Raw genomic sequence first — 12,231 nt, forward strand, 5'->3', positions numbered from 1 at the left:
CTTGAACAGGAAGTCCAGCTTTATGAGACATCTCTGCATTTATATTCCCTAGTAAAATCCTCTGTGATTCCCCTCTTTTGACCAATGACTTTGCTGTGATTCTGGGGTTAGATGATGGTAGTTGCATGATGTGTGTAGGTGATGACCATTTCACACTGTAACCATTGACTGCAGGTCAGTCCAGTCCTGCTTGACTTGGAGAGGTCACCCAGTCTTGCAGCTTGAAATAATTCCTTTAGGCAGTCAGGAGTTTGGAACCTTCACAACAATTGCAGATTATACTGAACAGTTTCAGGTTGTACCCCCGTGCATAAAGACGTGTTCTGTATTTTGTTTTGAGATCTGATTGCAAACTGTTGGCTTAATAATCAGCATTTTGTCTCTTCATGAACTCCAGCCTTGAATTCACTGTTCACTTTTCTCCTTTATAGACTGGAGGTCCTATTGAATTTGTTCACCTGTGCCAAGTGATTGCTCCTATTGGTTTTAATCTCTAAGGAAAATCAGCATCCAGTTGGTAGACAGTTGTACTGATGAGGACCCATTGATTTTTCTCTCCTATACACTTACCATCAATAAGAAATGTCCTTAGCTTTCACAATACTTTTCCCCTGCCATAATGTTGCCCTGTTACCTGACTGTCAAGACTGGTCTCAGTTGCTGTTCATGTTGAATGTGGATGTGATTAACAGCCTGATAAAAATGTTTAAGTCAATATTTGAGAAGCCTAGATAAAGATAACACTTTATCATGAGAGCTTTTTAATAATGTGTTCTGTTTGATGTACACCAATAGTGAGGAATTACTTTTTTTAACAAAACCCATTTTTTATCAAGGGATTTTTTGATTAAGCAGTATTCAGAAAAGGAGATTTAAGAAAATGCAGAATGTTCATGTTCTGGTTTGGGAGAAAAATAACTCTTCCCTTTTTAACAGAACTTCTGCTTATCGTGTTGGTGGTTTTTTGGTTTGCTTTGGTTTGGGTTGGGTTTTTTTTCACTACAGTATTATTTGAAGTATTTTCTTCCATAAGAAGTAGTGAGCAGCATGTAAACAAAACATTCTGTGTGCATTTGATAAGCTTTTGAAAAATTATTTCCTTCAGTTTAGGATGGTCAGATTTTTTTACAAGGTCCCTGGGAAGAGGTGAGCACATAACTTCTCAAATCTTGAAGGAAGCTGTTTATACATCTTATACAAACCTAGATGCAGAGCCATTATATACTCTCACTAATCTGCCTGTGTTGTGACAAATGTTTCTTGGTAATAGTTGTTAAATAGTGAATTTTTTTAAACCTTTAAACAGATGCTACCAAAAATCGATATAAACCAGCAATATGGACTTCAGTTTTACAATAAATGATGTGTTTAAGAGGACAAGTGTGGGTGGACTTAGGTGATGAGTTGGGGGAAGGGACCATGTGGAAACACTGCTAAGAAGGACTGAACAAATAAGTGACATGAAGTGGATATGAGTTACTGAGCTGCAGAATATTCTCCTATTTTTGAAAATCTTAGATGACTAATTGTCAACCATGCCATATGTAAGTAATGTGGGCTTCCAAACTTGTGGCAATTAAAACTGCTAAGCATCCCACTCCAGCCCTGTGTTATATTCTGTGTACAAGTCAGTACTGAAGACTAATCTCTTATGACATTAATCGTCTCATGAGGAGAGACGGAATAAATCACAGTAGCCCTTCCTCTCTTCACTCATGAAGATAAATGCCATAACATGATGGCTGATCTTCGTTATGACACTAACCATTATATATTTAACAGAGATAGCAAAATCTCACTGACAGCTAACAAAAGAATTCTCTCTTTATACATTCTTTGAGAAGGCTGTATTTCTTTAGTTCAAAAACATGACTTATCATATCTATTCTCAGAGCAATTTAAACAGTAGATCTGGATTGTGCCAGTGAACTGTACTCTGTACATAATGATGTAATGATTCAGACTAATAAAACCTGATGTGAAGTAATTGTGCAGGCTTTGGAAGGAAAAAAGGTGCATAACATGCAATGACTCTTAATTCTGCTCTTTTCTGTTGTCTGTTCAGACAAAAGCAATACTCTCTTGTTTAAAATGAACAACACTTCTCCCTCCCCTCAAAATCAAGCCATTGATTTTGGATCAAAATTTTTCATTTTGTGGAAATTTTGGTTTGCCTTTTTGATTTTGTGGAAATTTTGGTTTTCCATTTTCCCTCAGTACTTGAACAGGTGGACTCAGGGAACTTAAAGAACTCAAAGTGGATTTCTGTTGTGTCTGTGATTGCAAGGGACTTCTATTTTTTTCAGCTTAACACTTGCTGTACACCTCTCAGATATTTAATTTTGTGTTTTCCATGCATTGTAGTCTTTCTTTCTGGGATACAATTATTAAGAAGGATTCTTAGTTATGTTCTGCATGTCCATTTGCTTATTATTTTGAAGGGTGTATCATCCTGTGAGTGCGGAACAGTCCAGACAAATGAGTTGTGAAATTTATGGACTTCCCTTCTGAGGTTAGGAGGACCAGTGTGACTTATCCTGGTTGTTCACCAAAACAGCAAAATATGCTGTAAATTTCCTAAGCTAGATTCTTGCCATCTATCCCACACAATTAAAATGGAAGTGTAATTTTTATGGCTTTGTGTTTGCTGTCATTAGACATTCTATAAATATAAATATATTCATGGTGCATCAATTCAATCAGTGTCAGTTGCAGCATTAAACTTCTCCTTTTAAGTGAGCAATTTTACCAGGATGAAGTGATTAAAATGGTCACAACTAATATGTATGAATATTTATGTAGAATTCATAGTTTAAAATATTTTGTGTTCTATTTTCTCTTCTGTTTTCTTTTTCGCCTTCTAGAAATCTTAGATCTGTATCTTTAGGACACTGTCTAACAAGATAAGCTCTGATAGTAAACCAATGGCAAGAAAATCAGCACAACTGTCACCTCCTGTTAAATTTGGTACATTCATGGAGTAGCCAGTAGGAATTCTATTTCTCACATTAAAAGTAACCCTTACACATTATGCTTTCCTGAGGAAAATAAAGCGATGAAAGCTTCTGAAACAAAGATATATTCATTCTCTCTGTTGATTTTTCTGTGAAGTTTTGCTCTTTGTAATTATTTTTTTAATCCTACTATGCTGAAACATAAGTTATACAGCAAACCTTTCAGTGTCTCAGAAAAATAACAATCTGTATCATCTTCCAGTAGAGAAAACAGCATATATGGAAACAAATATGTTTAAGGTTTGGTGTTTCTTAATTTTATAGGGGGATTTTTGTTTCTTTAGTAGTGATGAATGTATTCACACTGATAACAGTTCTTTCCTTTGTTATCTGTAATGTAAAGGAAGCTGACAGGGCCTGGTATCCACTCAGCTCCATTAGTTCCTAAGCAAGGTCTCAGTTTTTTTGTGCCAAATAGGTGCCAAAGGAGGATTTTTATCCTTGCCACAATTAGAGGCATTTCAGGAAAATTGCTCATGTGATCACTGAAAGAGTACAGATTTCAGTAACGCTTTTGGATGGCAGAGCTTTTTTTTGTTCCTTGTGTCTTCTCTGAAATAATTATTTGTAGTTTTAAAAGTTTTGACCCAAGTTTTCCAGCTGGGTCAGTGCTGGTGAAACTTCTACTGTAAACTAAGTAGGCAAGAGAATGTGTTCTACAAGCCAGAGGAGGTGTAGAACCTCACAATTTGTCCTGTCAGCACCTAAGAGGTGCAGTCTGCTGCCAGCAAGGTGCCAGGGCTGAGTACTTATGCAGCACTTGTGTGCTGGTGTGTAGGTTTTGGGGAACCCATGGCATGAGCTTCATCTGTATGGATGCCTGAGGGGGTAGAGGACATAGGAATGTCCTGTAGGCTTGTACTGTGGTAAGGATTAGGGAAGAAAGGTATTTGGGTAGGGATGTTGGCAGGTGGGAGATATACACATTAGGGTTATTGCAACACCTCAGAATATGAGAGCATCAGTTTGAGAGTAGGGAAAGGCTGGGCACAGTGAGAGGCAATGGAGTATTGCAGTAGGAAACAAGGAGAGGTATGGCTTGCGTGGCTAAGCAGAACTGGCACTGAACGTGGCACTGTCAGAACTGAGGCATCATTCTGGGAATCTGGATGCTCCATTACTTAAACTGAAATAATTTTTAGTAGTCCTGCTGCTAACAGTGGAACCCATACTGGGATAGCAAGTTTGACACCATGCTCCCTGGGGTATCTTTGATCCTGATCTTAGAAATCTGATAGGATTCTGTGTGCTCCCTAGGTTCATCCTGCTAGTCACAGAGGTGTTTATGGATCTGTCCTGACAGAGCCTGTAAGTTCCTGGTTGCTTGGACAAGCTGATTGCATTAGTAAAGAGAGAAATATAAAGGTTTCAGTTTTTTTTAGTATATTAGACCAGCTCACTAAGTTATTATAATAAGTCAATTGTTCAGAGGTAAAAACTTTTGCAGGGTAAACCCTGCATTTTCTGTTGTGATGTAGAAGACCACTAGCAATAGCAGGACGGCACTGCTGTTAGTGCTTGTGCCTTTTAAAGGAATAGCCCAACTGTATGTTAATTTTAACTGAATTGTAATACAATTTCTTTTGAATTCAAAATGTCAAGAGTACAGTTTATCTGGAATTTCCAAAGCTGCCTGTATATCCATTTGAAATATGACATTGTAAATAAATTTTGGAAAGAACAATAAAAGTTTCAGACATCTTGGAACAAGCCTCAAATGTTCCGGTTAAAGCAATGGCATGAACAAAGAAACTATTCAGCTTCTTTCTTGCTCTTTCCTTTCGTTTAGTATTTTAGGAGATGATGATCATGTCTTATGTATCTGGCAGGTTAGCAAAGCTAGATGGTTTCAGACCGACTTGCAAATTCTAGAGTAGAAATTCTCTTGCAGGAAACACTTGCCCAGTTGTTCCCTATAGTTCACACTAAAGGAGCAGAAAAATGCTTTTCACTGAAAGAGAGCTGAGGAAAATTACTCTATGAGTGTGCTTTAAACTTTTTGAGTTCTGTTGGTCAGTAGCATTACCCCCCCAACCTAAAAAATGTGTGAACTAGCAAGTATGGACAAAACTGATGTTAAAACCTAATATATTTCATCAGGTTATGGTATTTTTTTATGTGTTCCTTTGTTATTGATGGGACATCGTTATTCATTTTCTTGCTTGATGTTTCTTTTATTGCTTATCTGTAGTGTCAAGTGGATTATAAAGAAAAAATTCATAGCGTGGAGCATACTGAGAGTGACATGTCTTATGAAATGCACCTTCTTCTACTTAGATCTTATAATTTCCTTATTGTAATTTCAACTGCTCAAAGACAAAAGTCCTACCAGGAGAATTATTGCTCCTGTTTCAAGTTCTTTTAATATTTTAGTACCTGGTAACCACTCTTTACCTTTTTCTTGATTGCTATCAGCAAGAGTTCTGTGAATACCTATTTGAGAAGTGGTGTTACAATAGGTCATAGTGCACCTACCCTTATAATTATCCCTCTTTTTCATGTATGTGTTCCATCCTTGCTGTTTTCATTTCTTCATCCATCTCTGTGCACTTCCTTTCTTCTCCCCCTCTGTATCCTTCCCTACTCTCCAAACCATTTACCCATCTTTCTTCACACAAAGGGCTTTGAACTTTTACCAAGCTGCTGATAATTCCCCAGTGACTGAAGCTGTTAATCAAAAATGAACACAAAAGATTTTAGTGGGGCATTTCCCACAATAGAAGTCAGTCCTCCTGTTAACCTCACATAAGCAGCTGCAGAAGACAATGCTGGATTTTTTCCAGGATGCTGTTATTTCTTGTACCCTGTTCGATACTACATCTTTCAATTTATTAATTTAGTAATGGGTGGCTAGAAAATAATTTATATTTTCAGCTTAGGAGAAAGAAAGTTTTTGGGGGGTTTTGTTTGGTGGTTTTGTTTGCTTGTTTGTTTAGTTGTGTTTTTTTGTTCTTTTATTCACCCTGCTGTCTTTGGGCAGTAAAGATTGTCCATTGTGTAGTTCAGCATGACTTGTGTTTTAGCTGATGAGTAAGAGCACTGGGAATAACTGTACTGTTCCTCTTCCTCCATCTCCTCAGTATTTTAAAATAATGTTCTAAGGAGAATTGCTTTGGTTTCTGACTAGTGGCTCAGCCTATTATGATAAAATGATCCTGCTTTTTGTCAGCTACCTGACCTTCAGATCCCTGCCAGCAGAATCCAGAAGTGGAAGAAGCTGTGGCTGGTTTCAGACTGTTTAGTCACAAAATCAGCAGTGTGAAGCCCACTAGGCTGATCTGCCCACAGCTTTTGGACCATAATGCAGTATCAGAACACACTTGGTTCTTATTCAGAAGAATTTTTTTCTGTCAGTGTGATAACTGAGAGCTGCAGGCAAGGCTTCCCACTTTCTGTCGGAATGTTTATGGGTGGCAAAAGGGCCAACTCTCTGGTTTGACTTTCTTCACTTTGTCCCTCTGCTATGTTCTCTTCAGTGTCTAAAATGCAAATGATTGAGCAGATCTGATTCAGGTCGTCACAAGCATCTGTATATAAAAATTAAGCTAATAATTCCATCAGTTACGGAGAAGTCCTCTTCTGATTTTGTAGGCAAGCTGAGCATTCAGGATTTCTCTCTTATGCAAAGCTGCAAGTCTTGACTCTGCACTAGTCTTCCTGCTAACACTGGAAAGTGTTTTTCCCTGGTGTGGTGACTGATTTTTTTCAGGTAGTTGTCAACACACAGATGATAGATGCCATGGTGAGAAAAGGAATTTGTATTTCTTCTTGTCCCTTGTAAGTGACATGACTTTTCCAATGAAACTGGGAATACATGTGTTTGTGGCATCTGTGTGATTATTTAATATCTCTGAAGCTGTGACTTGATACCTGTAGGTGACACAAATACTGCAATTTGTCAGGCTGCTAGCATTTGTTGGGAGGTTTGATTTCCAATGTGCTTGGTATGATCTGAGCCTTCTTCTCCTTGAGCTGTTAACCAGGGTTTGAATGAACACCGAAAATGTGTTCTGTGCAGTGACTACTTCTGTCCTCATTCTGATTGTCCTGATGGGTATCACATTATTTGTCCCAGTTATTTACCGTCTGTCCCTTTTTAAGGCTATGGTTGAACGGCAGGAATAAATAGAGCATATCTGATCCCCTGTGATAGAGGCTGCAGTCAGTGCAAGCCATTCTTCTGCCACTGTCTCTCTTTACAAAATACATTGAAACAGTCATGTTCTTCACGACAGTACTTTGGCATGCTTTAATTTCAGCATTATTAGTCACTGCCCATATATGATACGAGTGTTGGTGGATGGAGTGGGAGGAAGAAGAAAGATATTTAAAACAAATTACGGCTTCCTCCGCTGGTGTGCATTGCTATGTCTGACCAAGAAGCCTATGACTTTATTCCTTCTGCGTTTTAGTATGTTGTTTGCCTTAAGGCACAGTTAGTTATTCAGTTTGAATTTCTAATATTATTTTTAAAAGTCTTAGAAATGCAAAAGGAATTGCAGGCTTTTAGCAGTGTTAGTGGTGAGATACAGAAGCAAGCGATACTAGTGTAATTAACAATTCAATGTATTCATTAGCTCACAGAATCTTAAATAATACTCTCATGCTGTTTTCCATAACTGAGAGAAGAAAATTATATTATAATGTAAAGTTTTTTACAAGTAATTATTTTTATTTTCTTATTGTGATAAATGATTAGGCTAAAACTGGGGGAGGGAAGGAGCAAGGATGAGGATGTACAGCATAGTGGGACGGGCAGAAAAAACCCATCCTTACTAAGGATCTCTGCTAATTAATCTTTGTTATGATAAAAAAAACTTAATCATGTACATAATAACATGATTTTAAACTTTAGCAGTGTTTAAATCAGAGAATTTATGCTTTTCAGTTAGGGTATGACTAGTTCTTTAAATAACAGGGTTTAAAGGGTTAGATGAACAGAACTAAATTCGTGGAGTATATGAACTACAGCCCACACTACATGTCCAGTGTAAAGCAAATCCACACAATGGGCAATTATTTACTCCAGCACTTTCAGCCTGTCTAACAGTCTGCATTTCAATTTGTCATTATACCCTGAATGTGTTCACTTCATACTGTGGTATTTGAAATCTGCCCTGTGGGTTTCATTAAACTTTCTGTAGTGGTGTTTTTCATCCTACTTGTTGGTTTCATTGTTGTTTGGTGAAGATGATCTTCCGTATCCGTATGTCTGGCCATTGTTTCCACAACCAGTTCAGTGCAGCTTCCTCAGCACAAACTGCTCTCCCTTCTCCCATTGTCCAGGACAGGGTGACTTCTGATGTTTGCTTAGCTTTATTGTTTCTTTCCCATTATTGTCGAACTCTCATGATAATACTTGGCACTTTTACTGACGTTATAGAGTAGGATGTGATGTCGTAGAGAAGGGGACAGGGCTACCCAAATTTTCTCAATTGCAGGGAGGAGCTGCCCAGGTGTGCTGAGGGGCCTGTACTCAGGAAGAGAAACAGGGAATCCTCCACAGTGAGTAACCCCGCTTTCAAGTGCACACAGTTTCCTTCATAGCCGTGTCCAGTACAGTGTAGTAGCCTCTCCTGTCCTTTCCAGTTTGCCCTTTGGAATGTTCCAGTTTGGTTCTCTTTTCTCTTTATTTTGGTGGATTCTCATTTTACCTTGTACATTGTGTTCTTTCTGAAGGTTAAAGTTTCCATTTTTGTTCTCTTCACACCATTAATCTTTTCTCATCCTAGTCTTAATCTTTATACGCATTGTCATTTTTCCAATGTGTCATTGTTGTTCTGTCACTAATACATCATATCATTTCTCTTCCCTTGTGTGCAATCGCCCTTTTCCCAGCTCTGTGCAGTTTCTTCAGTCCTTGCTCATTGCTATACGTTTACTCTTTCCAACCTTCTCTTCTTTCTCCTTTCAAATCACCTTTTGGTTTTCCTTTCCTAATGGGTCCCTTTTGAATCTTGCCTACTGATGTACACGAGATAAGCTCAGTTCAGCTCCCTGACCTTTCTAGTGCAACTTTCACCTCTACCTTTTCCTTTGTGGAACTGAAAGATAAAGAATAAAAGCTCATCTGTAACAAAGAATTGGAGGATTTGGTAAACTGCATTTTGGCTGTGAAAGAGAACAGGCAGGAAATGAGAACAGTAAAATGGCAGAAAAGGGCTGAGCTGGTCAAGCTGTAGTGAGTAGGCAGTCTTTGGCTTTAGGTGGGCTGCTGAATTACAGCCCTGGCCAGCACCCTTCACAGTTTGACTTGTGTGATATGATGTGGTGGTGTCTCTAGTTCCTAGTATGCAGGTATCCACATTGTAGTAGCTGCTTTCACAATTGCCATTATTTGGTAGTAACTACTACAGAGAAGCTCAGGATGATTTGAATTAGACCAAACTGATTTCATAGTTACAGATGGTAGAAATGCAAGTTCTTGCTGAGATATATTGGCAAGATGCTCTGGGAAGCTTGATTGCTGTGGTCTGTGCCACACCTTTTAGTGCTGATTGAAGGGTTTTGTTTTCCAGGGCTATCAGTCTGGCATTTTACAGGAGCAAAAGAGTGGCTGTTTGTTTAACAGCATAAAACTGATGGGGACAAAAAGGAAGTGGAAAATCAGAAAAATTCCTACAAGATGGTTCTATCTGTAAAGAGGACTGAGTTATTTTGAGCTCAATTGGAAAAGGCAAAGGAGTGGAAAACTGAGCTGAACTGGAAAAATATACTGCACTCTGTCATGTAGCATCTTGTGTGCTGTGACTGTTCTGACTACTTCATTTTTCATTGTTTTTAAAATTAAAAGGCATTTTAAGATTGAAACCCCACTGTGTCAATTCTTACAGTAGCTTCTGGTCTACAAATGGAAGGTTTTAGCCAATTTTTTTTTCTGAGGTCATGGCAAAGCTAAGTGTAGAATAGTCAAGTGATCTCAAAGAATTCTAAAGTAATAAAAATCAAAGGAAGTGCTAGTGGGTATTTTTTTTTTCCCTTTGGCTTTTGTGTTTTATGTATTTCCCCTCATGCCTGAAAGAAAATCTGTTGCTGTGTCATAAAATCAGTTGCGTATTCCAAGTCTTTTATTTGTAACCTGGTAAGAGTTTTCCCAGGTAGAGGTAGCAGATGATGTACAAAAGCAGCAAGTAAATCTTTTTCTTGCTGAAGTTTCTGGGTTGTATCTGGCCATCCAACAGACAGAGGACTCCAGTCTCAACACTGTCATTCTCTGCCTTTTACAAATGACTGCATAGAAGCTGCATGATCACATAACCTTTCAGATTCACAGGATAGCTGTGTCTTGTCACTTACATTTATTTTTTTTTTTTTAGGCGTTGGAAAAGTATCCCAACTCACCAATGACTGCAAAACAAATACTGGAAGTCATTCAGAAAGAAGGGTTAAAAGAAACAAGGTCAGTGTTTATATGTTCTGTATTTCTGCTATCTCTGTGGAAATGATCTAGGAATGGTGTATAATCTTTACAAAACTTCAAGGGCTGGCTTAATTAATTTCCAGTGTCAAAGTGGGAAATACACTTGATGGTTTTGATTGTTAGTTCAGGGCTTTTAAAAGGGTTAGTAACTGTCTTAACTTTGTATGTTACCAAAAGAGTCTGTGGGCCAGCTCCAGTCCAGTGGCCTGTCTTTAGAAAGACAGTGTCATTTTCTCAGACAGCCCAGTGCTGCATCTCATTTTTGCTTAAGGACTGAAGCTCATCAGCTGGGTTACCTCTGCCACTGTGTGCATGGAGAAAGTGCAAGATGAAACTTGGTGCCCTTCTCGCTTGGGTTTATCGTCTGGCACTGTTAGGACTTGCTGGTGTTGTCTGTGGTAACAGAGATTGTGCTGATAAAGGTCTGGGAATGGAAGGAGAGGGAGGTTTGGACACTGGGAGCCAGTCTGTGTCCGCAGAGCGTGGATACAGTAATTGATACAGCAATTCAACTTGCTTGATAGCAGCATACTTTGGGTGTAGATTCAAGTGATAATAATTACCCTTGCAGAGGATAGATCTGTTATCCAGAGAGTGTGGAAATCAATCAGTTGTCTTCCATTGCTGCCTGCTTCAGATGTACTTGCAACTTTTTATTCTCAAAGGTGACTCTCTACTTGCTAGGTCATCTAGTGACCTTCAAGTGGAAACTTGGGCAGAAAGTGAAAATAAGGAAAAATTGGTTGGCTAGTGAGGGAGTCCTACAAGATGCAATTGCCTCTTTTTCAAATATCATAGTAAAAGTTTCTGGTTCAGTAAATTAATACTTGTTGCTGTCTCAAAGCACAGGGAGACGTGCTTCTATTTTAATATGTTCTTCAAGTGTGGAACCTAAGGTTCAGAACAAGAGAATTTCGAAGTCCATGTAAAGGTGAATCAGAAGTAACCATGGGATATATTTTTACTGAATTCACTGTTGTTCCTAGGAAACAGAACAGAACACAATCTGTGTGACTGCACAGCATAACCATGCACTTCATTGTTGGCAGCCTCATAACAAGCTCATAATAGCTATATTTTGATAAAATTGCAAAAGAGATGGTATGGAAAGTGAAATTGAATTTGCCACCTTTTACAGATTTAAAGTGCTTTAGTTCCTGTTGAGAAATTGCTTTGAGTATATTTGGCAATGATTCCAGGGAAGAAGGGGGATGAAAACTTTTGAAAATGAACGTCCAAATATGTGTTGTACTGCAATGATTTGCATACAACAACAACAAAAATGCAAGAAAACACAGTTTTGAAAATCTGTTCTATTAAGATACTGTTTGTCACAGCAGTGAATGAATTGCTTTCTTCTTATATCTTGTGATATGAGGCAATTGCATGGGAGAGGCTCTGATGCCTGCTAATAGCATTTCTTTGTAATTTAACAAATTCTTGTTTTCATGATCAGTGTATGAATAAAATTTTGACTGGAAAACCTATGGAAAGGAATGAAAGCAATGATGTTTTATATTTTGAACATAGAAAAAGTCAAAGCCCTTTTTAATTGCTGCAGAATGAGTAGTAAAAGAAAGATTCCTTTAAAGAGGTTCCAAACTAGATAATCTTTCATTTCTTCAGTTACTAAGAAACTGAAAATTGCAGAGAAATAGGAAAGAAATTCAGATTTGTTCTGATTTTTATTCATGGTATGTGCAGGTATATGTGACAGTGCAGTAGATTGCAGGATGCTGTATGTGGTCATGAGTTCTGGAAAACTGAGGAGGATAAAATTCCATGTTCTTTGTACTT

At 38.1% G+C, this 12,231-nt stretch overlaps 1 protein-coding gene across 1 annotated transcript in view; it reads left to right on the forward strand.

Moving 5' to 3' along the window:
- Positions 1-12,231, forward strand: part of ASXL3 (ASXL transcriptional regulator 3) — a 126,753-nt gene that overhangs the window by 15,352 nt on the left and 99,170 nt on the right. Inside the window, exons 2-3 of the mRNA XM_059860071.1 lie at positions 10,331-10,413; positions 10,753-10,755. Coding sequence (XP_059716054.1) covers positions 10,331-10,413; positions 10,753-10,755 — 86 coding nt within the window. The remainder of the gene's footprint in view (positions 1-10,330; positions 10,414-10,752; positions 10,756-12,231) is intronic.

This window comes from Haemorhous mexicanus, chromosome 1 (genome assembly GCF_027477595.1).
Source record: "Haemorhous mexicanus isolate bHaeMex1 chromosome 1, bHaeMex1.pri, whole genome shotgun sequence".
NCBI classification, from domain to species: Eukaryota; Metazoa; Chordata; class Aves; order Passeriformes; family Fringillidae; genus Haemorhous; species Haemorhous mexicanus.